Raw genomic sequence first — 17,823 nt, forward strand, 5'->3', positions numbered from 1 at the left:
TTCTTGTAGGTAGATAGTCTTGCAGTTTTAGAAGTCTTTGTAGAAAATAAAATCAAAGGAGGGCCACAAGCTGGAAGGCTTGTGAGCGGCAAAGCTGCAAGCAACTCTGCAAAAGCAACCAAGACAAGTCTCAACCGAGGGCTAACAAGAGGTAAGTATCCCTTGGTTTTACAGTACCTTTGGTTTGAAGAAATTGGTTCCATCTGGCTTCTGTTCCTGTGTTGCTATGCAGATCCTGTTGTTCCTGGGCCTCAGTCGTGGGGACAAGAGGGAGGACATTTGGGGACTCCTGCACTACGAATAGATGGTCGGCGGCAGCAATGGGCAAACTTCAGATCAGCAGCATTTTGCGGTTTTTAAGCTTCTCGCGGCTCTCGCAAATAGCACCACTGTGGTTGTCTGATACCTTCATGGGCTTTCCTCGCATCTGTGGTCCAGCACCCTGTTGAGGTGGCTCGGACTTGGTCAGTCCTGCTTCATAGGAGTCCGGAGGATCTTCCTGGAGCTCGCGTCAGACTAAAAAAAGATGCACTTGATCTGGTGTTGTTCTCCCTGGCAATCGGTTCCTGCAGCAGCAGTGGAAGTACAGCCAGCTCCGAGAGGATGTCCAGACGAGTTCGCTTTGGGGTTGATTGGTCCCACCATCACAAGGGGAGAAGTAGTCCGTTGCAGGGCTTCTCTAGTCAAGGCGAATTCCTAGATTCAGCAATGCAGCAGGGCTTCACCGGGCAAACCAACGGTCCAAGAGTTGCAGCAAGCCTCTTTCAAGTTATTCTTCGAATTCCTTCGTCCAGTGGTCGACTCTGCCTTCCAGGCAAACAGCCTTACTTTTTATGCAGGTTCTTCCCATTCATTCGCAGCCTAGCTGTCACTCACACAGGAGGGTGGCTGTCCTTCAAGGACAGCCAGCCGGCCAATCACGTTTGGGTGCATTCCTATAACCAAGGGGATTAAGCACAGAGTTTCGCGAACCTCCCTCCCTCCCTGACCTGCCAGACACGCTGGAGCCAGAGGCGGGCTTCAGCTGTGAACCCCACCAAAGACAAAATGAACAAAGGGACCAAACTTGGCTTGGCGCGCATAGTAAATCTCTAGAAGGACCTTTCCAACAAGAAATAGCGTAAAAAGACTGGACCATTTTGACAAAATGGGTACCCATGGGTGCTTTACTGCAGCTGCAATTGCAGCCCATGGTAGAAACACTCAATGGTAGTAAAATGTAAACCACTGCCACCAGCCATTAATTGTAGAAAGGGTGACATCAAAATGTTAAATGAGAAACTAGACAAAGGGGATACTAAGTAACCCCTCCAAACCCCTATTGTAAGATAGTGTGTGCTGGGTCTAGAAGGTTACAAAATGTAAGTAAAGTCAATTTCACTTCACTGCTCTTGGAAACAGTAGTTTCACCAAGAGAAGATATTTAAACCTTTGGGAAATCTAAGAGACTTCCATGTGTCACTGCACTGAATATGCTGTGTCCCCATCCAAAAAGCAGATGCATATGGAGTTTGCCAGACTCGGTACACCCCGTTTCTGCGCCGCTGGTTCGGCGCGGGCCGATTCGGCGTGGCCAGTTCTGAGGGATTAATTTCCCTGTAAAAACGCAGGGCTGCAATTTCACCTCCTCATATGACGTCTCCTCCCAAAGCATGCACCAGAGTACCCCACCTTTCTTTAGGACTCGAGCCCTTTTTGCCTAGGAGTCCCTTTACTGCAATCGGCCATTAGCTGCAACTCTATGGCATATGGGTTCTTGGTGCTTTATCACGTGCAGCAGCTTCTCGGTGCTATAACGTACAGTGCTCCTCCTTGGAGCTACGGCCCTGAGATGCGCTCCTGCTCTGTGTTAATGCTACTTTGAGGCAGACAGTGAGGTTCTGCGCTCTGAGAGGCGGCGCGGGTGCACTTTGATGTCCTCTCTCCGATCAAGCTGCTCTGACATGCCGCTGCTCTGTGAAGCAGCAAATCTGAGATAAGCCGCTCTCAGATGCTGCTCGTTCCGAGTCACGCCACGTCCCACTCTTTGTTATTTCCCCAAGAATGCAGTGTCCCACTCGGACAATGCTCTTCTGAAACCTGCATTTGGCATGAAGCGACTGCCGAAGCATGCGGCTGCCGGAGCAGGACATTTCGGTGCGGCCAGTTCGGCGCGGGCTGCCGCGCCAAACCGGCTCCTGTGCCAAACGGGCTGTGCCAAATCGGGCTGCGCCGAAATGTCGTGCTCCGCGCCAGACTCCCAAAACGGTGAAAACACAAAATCCAAATCAGGTAAAAACACATGAGAGAGTGAGAAAAAGGTCTTGCTCGCTCCAGGGTTCAAATGAGAAAAAGTCCTAAGTCCAGCAAAAGAGCTGGGGGTCTGTAAGGTGGGAGAAATTTAGCACTAAAATGAACATTCTCCCTAACACCACCCATACCTCTGGGCCAGACCTAACAGCTTGTGCTCTTAGGGAGTCCTTTGCAGGGTCCCTATTAATTGAATTATCTTGCTAGTATTTTATTTAAGTGACTGAAGTATCCTGAGAAACTTTTCCTTTTCTGCTGCATAAGTCTTTTGCTCCCATCCTACACTAACGGGTCAGCCGCTTCTCCAAGCAACGAGTTGGGCGTAGATCTCTCTCCGCGGCAGGGGCCTCCCTGAAACTTGAGGAGAGCCATCTCCGGTTCTGGAAGCACCTCAAAACCTTCTTCTTTGCTTCTGCTTTCTCTCCCCCTCTCCCCTGATAAATTCCTGACTGAAATTGCACTGAATCTGCAACTGGGCCACTCTCACCGATCTCGGGCCCTGGCCCTGCCACTCTCCCCTTGCACAGCCTCCCTCGCAACCCCTGCACTGCGGGACTGTCTCTGTATCCCTACAGCCCCCCTTCCCAGCACTTGTCTGCACTTACCTTGCACTTGCCACTAGCTGGCCCTTATTTATCTTGTTATTCTACTCCCCCTGTACTGCACTTTCCATCTCCCTTTCCCCTTGCACTTTTCCCTTCCCCTCTACCCATGCACTTGCGCGATCTGAATGACACCAGGCCTACTAGGATCGTTGTCTGTCTTCCCTTTGTCCCCCCTCCCCCTCCCTGCCTCGTCGCGCCTTGAAACACTTGTGTATAGGCGGTTACAAATACCAAATCATATCATAACTTTCATGAACACATGAATAGCTATGGGATTGGACTGCTAAAGAATAAGACCCCTTAAAGTGTTACTAGAAAGTAAATCACTGGTATAGTGTTCAAAAACCCTCCTTTTCCTTCCTACAGACTTTGTCTGGGTGGCTTTTGTAAATGAATGAAGCGATCATTTCTCTAAGAAATGCAGGTGTGCACCACTACTGTTTAAACAGTAGAGCTGTCATTGTAATTTTCTTTAGCAATTGTAAGCGCGAGCAACTACTATCGAAGCAGTCGCCCGTGAAATGTATTGTTCCGATTTCCTATGTGTATTGGTTAGTCTAAAATAGTATTTACTTATCTGCTTTGTGTATATAAAATAAATGTATATTTTACTATAACTTTCAGTGTGTACGAGTTTCTTTGGGCTATTGTATTGACTGGGTTCATTGTACTTGCCTACAGCTCACATTCTCCTCTTAAGAAATGCCTAGCTGCTCTGCCATGCTACCACTCCTTTGGTTAGTACAGACTTATACGAAGTGTTGGGTACCTGTATACCAAGAGCTAGTTTTATAGAGTCTTCACTCCAGATGGACTTTGGGAATACTCCCCTTACAGATGAACAGTTGTTCCCACCAAGGAAGGCACAGTTGTCTCTTCCCTGGCCACAGGATAAGTAGCAGCAGGCTTTAGCTAGTTCAGCCCTACAAAGGCACGTGCCTGCTAATCAAAGCTGGATCCCGCAAAAGTTCACACCCTTTTATGGCATTTCCTGACCTGAGATGGCCGAAGGTTGGCCAAAAAAAGCAAATGGCCAAAAGACAGAACTTAAACCACATGGAGTAGCCATTTTGAGAATATTGTACTCAAAATGCCATTATGAGAAAAATAGCTGGTGTGCAGGAGGTAGTTTCCCCTCAAGCACTCCTTTGTAAGGCAGTGTGCTGCAATAAAAAAAAATACAGAAAACATGACTGAGGGCAGCCGTCCCCCTACTCTGGTAACCTGACTGGCTCACCAGTGCGCTCAAAATGAATTAGCTGAGCTGGTAATTTAAGCTAAAAAAAGTTTAATTCACACATCAGGCATGGTTCCTTGGCATAGGCAAAGCTGCTGGGGGTTTAGTTGCATTCAATAGTAGGATGATTTAAATGGAAAATTCTTCCCAAACACCTTTTAGTTGTAGTGCTCCTGCATTAGCGTTCAGCAACTAGTGTCTTAGTTTTGTATGCTCCTTCGAGCATCAGAATCCAAAAAGACTTTGTGTCTGAGCCTCCCACCACCCATTCGCGGATGAGGAAACTGCACAAACATGGTGGAGAGCTGCCACGCGCATTAACTGATTATATTGTGAACACTTTGAGTCAATTCTTTAGTGTTTTCACAGTGACCAGAGAATATTTAGAACAGCGCATAATATGAAACCTAGCAATGCTGTAGAACTTGCCTTTCGGGTTAATAAAACTTGTCTGCAGTTAATGTAGCTGATTGGCACAGATCTCTACTCATTTGAAACCTGTTTGTAATGGTTTTCACTGAATGTTTTACTGCTAAAATTCCAGCAGTTACTTTTTTTTTTTAACTTGCCAACTTAACTTCACAGGATATGGGAACGGTGGTTCTGGGAAAGCTGGAGTCTGGTTCTATCTGTAAAGGACAGCAACTGGTTATGATGCCAAACAAGGTATGGCACATTTTAAGAGTGTACAATTATACCAAATTATTGAAATGTTGATCTACGCTCTTGTTGTAATTCAATTTCTGATGCTTGTGAATCTGCTTAGAATCGCATGCTGTTCTATTCTATAGTCTGACATCTAGTGGTAATTGTGGAACATTGCATCTTTCTTTCGAAGCGGGTTGTCGACCTGGGTGTGACTGTAACACTATCCCTAACATTACTCCTATGTCATGTCCCCTTTCCTCCATACTGAATGTGTGTCCCTCGCTAGGGGACGGGAAACTGAACCCTTTTCACAAGAAAAAAAAGGTCTTCCCCTTTAAATTTAGATGTGTTCCATGGGGTGGCCCTGGGAGCATGCCCTCCCATGACTCTCCACACCGGCGCTACACCCCATTCCTCTTTTCAGCGTCAAGGGGAACAGACCGCTTTCACCAGCGCTCCTGGGTTAGGCCTCTGGCCTTGTAATTCCACACGCTCTTCCCCGGAAGAAATTATTTCTTTTTTCTTTTTTTCTATTCCAATTGTCACATACTGCTCTGTCCTCTGGTGCTACGCTCCTCCCCGGCGCATGTCGACGACATAGTTTCAGCAGGTGTCCAGTCTACGAGGGTTCCTTCCCTACATCCGACCCTTGCGCACTCTGCCTCTGGTGCCTTGGCCCGGACCATGGCTGGGACGACGGTTCCGTGTGCGATGCCTTGACCCCGCACACTCTGAAAAATCGATTGGCTAGGTGGAGAGAGTGCATTGAAAGATCACCTCCAGAGGACGTCAAAGGATACGTGAGGAGGAAGACCAGGCCCAAGGTAGGGGCTCTGTTCTCCTCTGCACGCCGTAAGGGCGACTCCTTCCCCGGGAAGCGCCCAAGCGGGATGGACCTCCCTGGTCCTAAAATCAGCAAGGGGACCAAGGCTACTCCAGCTTCCGGCCCGAGGGGTCACAACATCCTACCGGTCCCACTACTGAGGGGCCGCAAGGCTCCATTACCGGGTGCAAACCTAGTACCAGGCCCATGTCCGAGGGGGGCACCTGTACGCAGCACTACCGGCACCATGGCCGAGGGCTCTCCGCTTCCCAGGTCTCGACCTGAGGTGCCTGGTAGGTTCCAGCCTTCGCTATTCAACATGCAGGTGGAGACTGGACACAGCGCAGCAAGCGCCACGTCTCGGGCACGTGGCACTGAGCAGGACAAAATGGCGGCTCACCCGGCGCCTTATCCCGATGGGATTGGGCAAACCTGTTACCTGGTCTGCAGGGGAGGTATGCATCCCCCCAGTTTGGCATGACAGGGTCTGCCCAGGACACCACAGCCGCAGGGCCCAGCCCCTACACCCTCAGACACCCCTACACCCTCAGGTGCTCCGCCTGCTTGCGAGGATATGTTCTTTCGAGAAGTTCCTTACCCTTATGAGATCTCCACAAATGGGTACCATCCTCAGGGATGTAATCTGGCACATGCCCCCTCTGGTTCTGGCTCAAGCTCCAACTTATGTCCAGGCCTTGGGTCCAGCTCAGCCCCTGGGTCCCACGCCAATCACAGCAGCTCAGCCACCGCCAGTCAGCACGCCCACAGCTACCTGTGCCCCGCACTCCTCCTGCACCCCCAGGTCTGCAGGACACAGCTGCGGACACGGACGAGGCGGAAGATCCGGACACCATCGTCAGCAAAGGCATTCCACGAGAGGCTGGTAGGTCTGGCGTAGTACCTAGGTATCCCTCAGCCGCAGGTGGAGCAACCCGAGGCGGGGGGGGTCAGGAGGAGGTCCTGGCCAAAGTGCTTACACTTCGTCCTCCCATGAGAACTGGCATCCCTCTTCAGAAGGACGTGAAATCCTTATCCAAAAAGGGCTGGGTCAAGCCACACTCCACCCATCCTACCAATAAGCGCCTGGAGGCCAAATACAGGCAGGCAGAGGGGGATTACCTCTTATTGTCTGTGCACCCCCAACCACATTCCTCTGTTATAGCAGCAGCATCGCTGTATTCCAAACAGCAGTCTTCCTCAGCTGCACGCCTGGACAAGGAGGAAAAGCTGTTGGAGTAGTTTGGCAAAGTGATCAACTCAAAAGCCACGCTCCACTTGCGTCAGGCCAATGCTGATGCCATGTTGGCGCCTGTTTATTAAAAGTTGTGGCGGGAGATCGCAGACTTCCTTCCAGAGCTTCCTGCCCACAGCCAGGCACGGTTCAAGGCGGGTTTGGCGGAGGTGAAAATTGTGGCCCAGGATATAATGGAGCTTACAGTCTCCCACATTGACACCTCGGGCAGAGCCAACTGTATTGCCAACGACATAAGGTGAACGGCTTGCCTCAAGGCAACAAAATTCAACCCAAATGTGCAGGATGCATCCTCGACCTGCTGTTTGAGGGGGGGCTATTGGGGAGAACTCTCAGAAATTTGCCAATTCCCCTCTACCTTGGAGACCCCCAGCTCTTTTTGCTGGACTTTTAATTTCTAACCTAGAGAGAGCGAGACCTTTTCCCACTATCATGTATATTTCTGTGATTTGGACTTTGTTTCTTTTGACATCTTTGCGTTGTGTCACACTGCACCTTCAGTGCAGTGACGCAGGGAAGTATTTCAGATTTCCCAAAGGTTCAAATACCTTGTCTTGGATAAACTACTGTTTCCAAGAACAGTGAAGTGAAATTGACTATACATACATTGTAACTTTCTAGGCCCAGCGCACACTATCTTACAATAGGGTGCTGGAGGGGTTACTTAGTATCCCCTTCGTCTAGTTTTTCAGGTAACATTTTTGTTACACTTTCTACAATGAATTGCTGGTGGCAGTGGTTTACTTTTTCCTACCATTGTGTGCTTTATCACGAGCTGCAATTGCAGCTGCAGCAAGACACCCATGGGTGCCCATTTTGTCAAAATAGTCCGTCTTCTTTTTTTGCCATTTCTTGTTGGAAAGGTCCTTCTTGAGATTTACTATGTGCGCCAAACCAGGTTTGGTCCCTTGGTTCATTTTGCCTTTGGCGCCTCTGGCTCCAGCGTGTCTGGCAGGGGCCGGAAGCGATGGAGGTTTCCGAAACTCCCTGTGCTTAATCCCCTGGAATGCACCCAAAGGTGATTGGCTGGCTGGCTGTCCTCGGAGGACAGCCACCCTGCTGTGTGATTGACAGCTAGGCTGCAAATTAATGGGAGAAACCTGCATAAAAGACAAGGCTTTTTGCTTGTAAAGCAGTTGAACACTGGACAAAGGATTCCGAAGAAGAACTTGGAAGAGAAGCCTGCTGCTGAAGCTCAGAATACACCTCGCCTAGAGAAGCCCTGCAAGGACGACTTCTTCCTTGAGTTGGTCGGACCAATCAACCCCAAAGTGAACTCGTATGGACATCCTCTGGGAGCTGGCTGTCTTCCATTGCTGCTGCAGGAACAGAAGTGCCAGGGAGAGGAACACCAGATTAAGTGCATCGCTTTTAAGTCGGACCCGAGCTCCAGGAAGATCCTCCGGACTCCCTTATTTATTTATTCGCATTTGTTAAGCGCACAGGCAGCCCATAGGGCATCGTGGCGCTCGTTACAGATATGAACATGACTTGTTACACATACAGAAAAGTCATAACTTAGTTGCAAGAGAAAAGTAGTAGCTAAAGGAGAGGAGGAGAGAAGAGAGGAGAGGGTCAGAAGACCAAAGTTGGAGGAGTTAGTTGAACAAGGTGGTTTTCAGTTTTTTTCGGAAGGCAGTGAGAGAGGTTTCTGCTCTGAGCGTGCTAGGTAATGCGTTCCATAGTTTAGGTGCGATGTAGGGGAAGCTTATTCCAGCTGCTTTAGCTCGCTTGATGCGTGGGACCCTAAGTTGGTTGGTGTGGCATTGTCTCATTGGTCTATTGGAGTGAGATCTGACTACCGCGTCGGACAGGTATGATGGTGCAGACAGGTTAATACATTTGTGTGCGGTGGTAAGTATTTTGAATGTAATGCGCTCTTTGACAGGTAGCCAGTGTGCTTCCCTTCTGGTTTGCGCGATGTGGTCCCTTTTAGGTATATTGAGGGCTGCTCTTAGTGCATTATTTTGTGTTATTTGGAGTTTATTGAGATTGGAGTTGGAGGTGCCAGCCAGTAGCGCATTACAATAATCTAGTTTGGCTCCAATGGTGGCTCTGGCAATGGATAGGCAGTTATCTTTAGTTAGGAATGGTTTGATTGCATTAATGAGCTTAGTGCTCAGGGCGGAGGCAGAGACAATGGAGTTGACTTGCTTGTCCATGGAGAGTGATGCGTCAATGTGGACTCCTAGTGTTTTAACAGAAGGTAGAACTGGGATGACACAATTGTCAATGCAGAAGTTGGTGAAGAGGGGGTCGAGGTTTGTGAGAGTGGATTTTTGGCCAAGGATGAGGATTTCGGTCTTGTCTCCGTTAAGACACAGACCGTTTGTGGCCATCCATGCTTGGATGGTGGCGTATATATTCTGGAAGGTGGCTGCGTCCTGGTGGTAGAGTCCTGTGAGCGGGAGGAGTACTTGGGTATCGTCAGCGTAGTTGGTGTATGTGATCCAAGTGCGTCCAGTTTATCAAAGAGAGGTTTGGTAAAAAGATTATAGAGGGTGGGAGCCGTACATGAGCCCTGAGGGACTCCATACCTGATGGTGGTAGGCTCTGCGTTGGCTGTATTGGAAAACACTTTCATCACTCTACCTTTGAGGAAGGAGGTGATCCAATTTGTGGCTTGTTTGGAGAAATGTGCGGCCTGAGTGAGATGGTTGGTGAGGATGGCGTGGTCGACTAGATCAAATGCCGCCGAGAGGTCTAGGAGGAGCAGAAGGGCCGGCTTGCCTTTATCTAGGATCAGGGTAATTTGATTCTTAAGATCTAGTAAGGCGGTTTCAGTGCCATGACCTTTGCGGAATCCGGACTGCCTTTTACCTAGGACAGAGTTGTTTTCCAGGTAAGCCTGTATCTGCATATGTGCAGCTTTATCTAGGATTTTTAGGAGAAATGGAACCGTAGTAATGGGCCGATTATTAGGTTGGGCAGGGTCCAGGGTTGGTTTCTTTAGGAGTGGGCGCACCCACGCCTCTTTAAGGCTGTCAGGGACTTTGCCTGTCTTGAATGAGGCGTTAATGGATGCTGTGATGATTGGTGCGAGGGCTGTCGCACATTCTTTAATGATGTTGGGGGGGCATATATCTCCTTTGCATTGAGATGGTTTGAGCTGTTTGAGGATGTGGAGAGTGTCTGACTCGGTGATTGGGGAGAAATCGAATTTGGAGGTGTGCTCATCTTTGGTGTTATTGACGGAGAGGGTCTGTTGGGGGTGCAGAGCCTTAAAGTGTTCTGCTATTTTATTTTGAAGAAGGTCTATTTTATTTAACATTGCTGTTTGAATGCTGTTGCACCAGGCCTCATCCTTAACAATCTCATCTGTGCAAATTGGGGGGATAGTGAACTCTTTAAAGATGGTGAAAAGCTCTTTTGAGTGGGAGTTGGCTTCCAGGATACGTTTATTGTAGATTTCTGATTTCGCCTTGAATATGGCATGTTTGTATTTTTTAGAGATACTGAGAAAGTCTACTTTGGTGGCGTCACAGGGATTGGCCTGCCATGTTTTGAGGGCTTGGCGCTTGCATTGGCGAAGATTTAATAAGTCCTCCGTGAACCATGAGTTGGAGTGAAACGATTTTTTTTTTTTGTTGTTTTCAAGAGGGGCTGCGGTGTTGATGGCATGGGTGAGTGTGTCTTTGAAGATCTCTGCTAGTATGCTGGGGTCAGAGGAGAACGGTGGCGCTAGGCAAGGGATGTTGAGAAGGGGACGTATATTGTCTGCTGTAAGTTTTTTGGCACTTCTGGCTAGCATGGCCGGTGCTGGTATAAGAGGTATGGAGTAGGAGGTTATGGGGATGCAGAATTGAAGGCAGTTGTGATCAGACCATGGAAGGGCTGTGTTGGAGTTGAGGGTGGAGCCACAGTTGTGATCAGCCACCCAGTCTAGGATACGGCCTTTATTATGGGTCGGGGCAGTGACTATCTGTGTGAATCCTAGATCTGTGAGGTTTCTGGTGAGGGTGATAGCTTCTTTGTCAGGTTTATCATTATAGCCAAGGTTAAGGTCTCCTAGAACCAATGTTTTGGAAGTTTGTTTAATGTTTTTTCCAAGAAGATGGTTGACTATGCCTTTGAAATTATTGGTGGGGCCTGGGGGTCTATATATGACATGAATGTTTACTGTGTCTTTGGGGGAGAGGGTGAGTTTGGCTGAGAGGATGTCAATGAAGTCTTCCCCTGTGGTGGGAGTCTGTCTTAAGGCTAGGGTGTCTTTAAAGATAAGTGCGACTCCACCTCCCATTTTAGCTGATCTGTCCTGTCTTAAGATCGAGTAACCTGATGGTACAGCTAAACTGATAGTCGGGCCAGAGGCAGGGTGCAACCATGTTTCTGTTATGGCTAATATGTCTAGGTCTTGGTTGGTAACGATGTCATTGACTTCTGAAGCGTGGGCGTTGAGTGAGCGAACATTTAATAGAGCACATTTAAGGTGTTGGAGCTTTTTTGGTAGTGGTGGCTTGAGGTTGGTACTAGGGGTAAGCTTTTTGGTAGCGTGAATAGGCTTGTTAGTCAAGTGATGTCTGACTTCACATTGGTCGTGTGGGGTTGGAGCAAGCTTCGGGGACCTGATAAGGTGCTTGCGGGTAATAGTGTATGGTGGGCAGCTGGTCTTGGCGTGAGTGCGAGAGCCTTGGCGTGAGTTCCTAGGTGTAACCTGCATGGGTGTGGAGAGAAAAGCTAGAGGGAGTGTGCGTGTTCTAAGTCTGTATTGTCTGAGTATGATCTCGGGAGGAGTAGCGTGTGTGGTGGTGTGTCTGAGTTCCATGAAATGGCTGTTGGGTTGCCCTGAGGGCACGGAGTAGTCAATAGTACTAGTCAGTAAGGTGTAGACTAGACCTGTGAGGAGGTACAGTGTGTGGCAGGTGTACATGTTGAGATAGGTTAGCGAGAGCTGGTGGGTTAAGGTCTCAAGCGCCCCTAAGGCACTACACAAAAACACAGTGCTCTCTGAGCGACCATAAGGCACTACACAATATCACAGTGGTCTCTGGGCGACCATAAGGCACTACACAATATCACAGTGGTCTCTGGGCGACCATAAGGCACTACACAACATCACAGTGGTCTCTGGGCGACCGTGGTGCAGATGCAATTATCAAGTGGCAGCATACAGCAATGCAGGGCCAGGGCATGGTTAATTAGCTACAGATTAAGCATTAAAACATTATGTTGTAGTTCGAGCGCACAACGGTGCAGGTGGGACCTTGGACGTAGCAATGTTGGGAGGTGCATGTACACCGGGTCCGTGATGGATGGGAGCAGTTCAGGACTCTGGCTCGAGGGTTAGGAGTAGATTGTGGAGGGGGGCAGTATGCTTACCCTGTAGCTGGAGGGCAAGGGGTCCTGGCTCTGGGCTCGACGGTGTAGACAGGCTGGAGACAGGCACAGTGCCTTTGTGGGTGCCTTCGTGGTGGGCCGGCTCCAAGCCTGCCGGCTTGTGGTTTTCTCCCAAGTAGGGGAGAGGAGCCAATCACGATGCTTGCAGGGCTGTGGGGCCGAGTGGAGGGTTGTGGCAGTGACGGTCGGCCATCTTGGAGTGGAGCAGACCTCGTGTCTCCCAATGGTGGCTGGATGCACTCCGAGTGCAATAAGGGGGCAAATCCTGAGTAGAAGTGGGCCACTGGGCAAAGCAAGTGCGGCGCGGATATATTGATAAATAATCCGCCGCGTATTGACTAAAAATGGCACACTCGCGCTCTGTATTCCAAAATGCATCTGAAGCAAGACTGACCAAGCCTAAGCCACCTCAACAGAGTGCTAGACCCCAGATGCGAGGAAAGTCCAGAGTGGTATATGAGACCGCACTGGTGCTATTTGCTATAGACGTGAGGAGCTGAAACCGCAAAGTGCTGCCAAATTGAAGTTTGCCCATTGCTTATGCCGACCTTCAAATTGTAGTGCAGGAGTCTCCAGACGTCCTCCCTCTTGTCCCCACGACTGAGGCCCAGGAACAACCGGATCTGTAGACCTATCCAGGAACAGAAGCCAGCTGGAACAATTTCTTCTAACCAAAGGTACTGTAAAGTTAAGAGGACTTACCTCTTCTTGTGTAGCCTTACTTGTTCTCAGTTGAGACTTGTCATTGCACAGTTGTTTGCAGCCTTTGCCCTTCACAAGCCTCCCAGCTTGTGGCCATTGAAGTGATCCTATTTCTGCCAACTTTTCTAAAAACATTGTGCAAGACTTTTACTTACCTGCAAGAAGATATCCAGCTCCCATAGACTTAGCTCAACTAACATTGGCTGTCCTGGCTCCCTGAGGGAATTTTCATACCTCTGACTTTGTGCTTTTATCTTTCCTCCAGGAAAGGGTTAATTTACTCTTGGAGGGTTCAAAAAGTACTTACCAGTTCATGAATTATTTGTTAACCTTTGTTTTATTCCGCTATCTAACCTTTGCACCAAACTCAGTATTGCTCTAAATGTAACAGTGATGAATCAATGTCCACAGTATCCTAACTATTTAAGTCACCTGAGGGTGTAAGACGTGTCTGTGTACCATCCATAGTGGGTATCATCTGATTTAGGGAAACTAAGAGTGTGTTTTGAAGTATATTTTAAGTGTTACATATTTTGTTCCCTTCTGAAGAAGGCTTATATAACTGACTGTTAAATTAATAATTGTTTAAGCAAGAAACCTTGAGTGTAAGAGTTTATTTGAATACTTGTCACTGTGAATCTGTGTAAAAACCCTACTGCTCACATTGACCTCTCTTGAGATAAGCCGGACTCCTCAGCCACACTACAAACCTGTGTAGTACAGACGTATACCAAAGGTTTGGTTACCCTTGCAAAGTTGACAAGGTTGGTGTATTCTCCCAAAGGGTACTGCTCACAATCTTGCCTTTACAGGGGCTACTTGTTCCACTCGCCAATAGATGAGCTAGACAAGAAAAAGAATAGCTCCCAAACAGCTAAATTCTTGTCTATTTTAACAAAATCCACACTGAAGACCTACAGCCATGCTCACCAGCGCTCGAGCCTTTGGAGGCTTTAGGGGCTTAAGGAGAGACCGTCAAGGCAAACGGACAGGCTGCCGAGCCAACACAGACGCAAGCAGCACAAGGCGGCTAACCAGGGGTTTTCCAGTCCCCCTCCTTTGCACCGGACTGGTCCATCCGGATCCACGAGTCTCTAGTGGGGGAGGCTTGCCCTTCACTTACACCCCTGGCAGTCAAGGTTTGCGGCCCCGTGGATGCTCTCGGTGATGTCCACCGATTTCCAGCTACCAATTCCTCCATTTCCTCTTGCTCCCTTCCTGCAGATTGGGGTAGCAACTCTGTTGGTGGAAATCTGCTCACTCCTAGCAAGCCAGGCGGTGAAGGAAGTTCCAGCTTCTCAAAGAGGCAGGGGCTTCTATTCACGGATATTCACCATACATAAAAAGAACCAGGCTGGCCTGCGAGTTGTCAGACCTTTCTTCCTTCCTTGAACCGTTCCCATCACCTCCAAAAGTTCAAAATGGTTACCCCCTCCTTCATTGCAGCGACTTTGTGTGAGGGAAACTGGATGTGCTCCATGGATCTGAAGGATGCTTACCTGCACGCCTGATTGGGAACCCATCGGTCCTTCCTACGGTTCTGGATCGTGGGTTTTCACTTTCAATACAGAGTTCTACCCTTTGGCCTCAACTCGGCCCGAGGGTCTTTACAAGGCTAATGAACGCTGTGACAGCTCTACTCGGGGCGCAAGGCCACCACATTTATCCATACCTTGACGACAGGCTAGTCATGGCGGGGTCCCTTGGAGGAAGTACATTACACAGCCTCCGCTCTCATGCACATACTATACAATCTGGGATTTTCTATCAGTTTCAAAAAGTCAGTTACTGCCCATGCATACTGACATTTCTGGGTCTTATATGGGATACGGAGACCGCGAGAATCTTCTCCCCCTCAACGGACAAGATCACAGCAATCAAAAGGGCCACGAGGAGTTTCCTCAGAAGAGCAGTAACCTCAGCCTGGTGATACCAACACCTGCTGGGAGTAGTGGTGGCATGTCTCCTTGCTGTGCTGCATACGAGGCTCAAGGTGAGGACGCTGCAGCTACATTTCTCAGCTTCCTGGAATCAGGAGAAGGGCTCTCAGGCAGAGCCAGTCAGCATACCACAGCATCTCCACCAAGACCTATTCTGGTGGGGTACAGACACCAACTTGCTAGTAGGCAGGCTATTCCAGCAGTCGTTGCCCCAGATCACCATTATCACAGCCCCGTCCGCAGAGGGATGGGGGCTACCCTGGACAACCACAGCATCCATGGAGTATGGTCTCATCGGGAGCAGCTGGAACACATCAACTGGCTTGAGATGATGGCCATCTGGCTTGCTCTCAAAGCCGCCCATCCCCCACTCACCTGGTTCACAACATCCTTTGCAGGGTCAGGGAGTCTCAGAGCCTTCAGTTCATCTTTATAGCTCCATGTTGGCCCGCAAGACCCGTGTTCTCGGAACTTTTCAGTCTGCCGGATCAGCCCCGGTACACCTCCCTGGGATCCCAGCCCACTTACTCTCCCAGCAGGGGGGGGGGGCGGCACAGTGGTTCACCCTGCTCCGCAGAAGTTGGCCCTCGCACCTTGGTTCCTGAAGAGGTTGCTCTGAAGCATATGCACCTATCACGATATAGCCTGGCTATCGTACAAGGGGCTAGAAGCGACTCCACCAGAAGTCAGTCCAGGAGCAAGTGGACTAGGTTTTGTCACTGGGCAGAAACAAAGAAGATTCATCCATTAACTTGCTTATTGGACGATGTTCTTTCTTTCTCAGCGCATGTGGCTCATTCAGGGGTGCAGGTAGACACCTGCCGTACGTATCTGGGAGCCTGTGCTAATTCCCTTCAACCTTGGAGAGCCCCAGCTCTTTTACTGTACTTTGGCACTTTTCATTTTTATCCTGGAGTGGGTGAGGGTGTTAGGCAAGATTATATGCAGTAACCTTGTGGGAGACTACACCAGTCTTGTCCTCTTGGTATTGGGTAACCCACCTATTGGTATCGGTCTGTACTACACAAGTTGGTAGAGTGACTGAGCAGCCAGACGCATCTCAAGAGGGGTAAATGTTGGCTGTAGAGCGGTAGCATCAAAATCCAAACATGCAAGTATCGAAATAACACTTAAACTCAAGGTTTTCTAGTAGAATAATGATTTACGGTCTGTTTTTAAATAAGCATTCTATAAAAAGGGCAATGTGCAACAATAAAAATATACTCCATAACACGTTCTCAGAATCAAGATAAGCAAATAGATACTTGTTAGGGAGAATTCTCAGAAATGTGCCAATTCTCTTCTACCTTAGAGACCCCCAGCACTTTTTGCTGGACTTTAGAACTTTTAATGACTTAACTTGGAGAGAGTGAGACCTTTTGCCCCACACTCTCATATTTTTCTTTGATCTGAACTGTTTCTTTTGGTTTTGGATTCTGACAAACTCCATAGGCATAATCTTTTTACATTGTGGCACACAGCACCTTCAGTACAGTGACTCGGGGGAAGTCTTTCAGATTTCCGAAAAGGTTTAAATTCCTTGTCTTGGATAAACTACTGTTTCTGTTAGGCAAGATTGTGTGCAGTACCCTTTGGGTGAACTACAGCAACCTTTACATCCTGGCAATAGGAACCCAACCTTTGGTAGAAGTCTGTACTACACAGATTGGTAGTGTGGCTGAGCAGCCAGATATATCTCATGAGGGGTCAATGTGAGCAGTGCAGTGGTTACACAGGTTTACAGTGACCAGTATTCAAATAAACGTACACTCAAGGTTTCTTGATTAATTCATTATTCATTTATTTAAGTCAGTTGAATAAGCCTTCTTCAGAAGGGAGCAATATAACATTAACACACAAATACACTCCAAAATACACACTTAGTTTCTCCAAATCACCAAGTACCCATTTGGGATGGCACACCGATTATTCCTACACCCTAAGGTGACTTGAATAACTAGGACACTGTGGACATTATTATATCACTGGTACATTTAGAGCAATACTGAGTTTGGTGTCAAAGAAAAGAGTTTAAGAATAAGACAAAGGTTACACAAATATTCTGAAATGAGTTAAGTACTTTTTAACCCTCCTATGCAAAGTAAATGAACCCTTTCCTGGAGGAAAGGTAAAGCACAAAGTCAGATGTAAGAAGTCTTTCAGTGAGCAAGGCCAGCCAATGTTAAGTTAGCAAAACGCTAGGTGAGCTGAATCACTTCTTGTAGGTAAGTAAAAGTCTTGCACAATGTTTTTAGAAGTCTTTGTAGAAAAAGTAAAATCAATGTAGGTCCACAAGCTGGGGGGCTTGTGAGGGGCAAAGCTTTAAGCAACTCTGCAAAGTTAACCAAGGCAAGTCTCAACTGAGAACAAGTAAGGCTACACCACAAGAAGTAAGTCCTCTTAAACTTTACAGTACCTTTGTGTAGAAATTAGGACAGTAGCCGAAGTGGCGTTTTGTAGACCTTTATTATACAATGTCTTAACCAAGGTAGTTGGACTCCAGGTTGACCCCACAGTTACTTCACTGTGAGTAAAAGGCACCAGGAGTTCCTCTTCTCTTTGAGTGTCTCCTACTCTCACAGACCCGGATAGGCCCACCAGTTGCTCTCACTCTCCTCTCCTTCTCCCTGCAAAAAGCAACCCAAACGCCATTAGGCCAGTCCCTTTTATGCCTGGTGTTTGGAGGGAAAAAGGGCCAATCGGGGATAACTTCCCTCCCCCCCCTGTCTGATTGGTGGGGACTCTAGGCACCCACCCTCTATGAATAGTGCTGCCTCCTCCCCACCTGCTCCTTTATTCTGGCTGCCTGGTTCTGGCTTCCCCTCCCTGTTGTCAGCCACGCCCTCTCCATTGGCCCCGCCCCCTCAATATGGTGTCTCCCTCGAGGCATGTCTCCCAGAGGCCCGTCCTGCTTGAGGCCCCATGCTACTGTTCTGGGTCTGCCCTGCATGAGGTAAGGAGGGGGTTCTGGTTGGTTCACCCTGATGGGT

General features: G+C 48.6%; 1 protein-coding gene across 1 annotated transcript in view; it reads left to right on the forward strand.

Annotated features, from left to right (window-relative positions):
* The window catches only part of GSPT1 (G1 to S phase transition 1), a 647,462-nt gene that overhangs the window by 437,223 nt on the left and 192,416 nt on the right, over positions 1–17,823 (forward strand). The window contains exon 11 of the mRNA XM_069645596.1: positions 4,717–4,797. Within this exon, the coding sequence (XP_069501697.1) occupies positions 4,717–4,797 (81 nt within the window). The remainder of the gene's footprint in view (positions 1–4,716; positions 4,798–17,823) is intronic.

This window comes from Ambystoma mexicanum, chromosome 2p (assembly GCF_040938575.1).
Source record: "Ambystoma mexicanum isolate Mex_15411 chromosome 2p, UKY_AmexF1_1, whole genome shotgun sequence".
NCBI lineage: Eukaryota > Metazoa > Chordata > Amphibia > Caudata > Ambystomatidae > Ambystoma > Ambystoma mexicanum.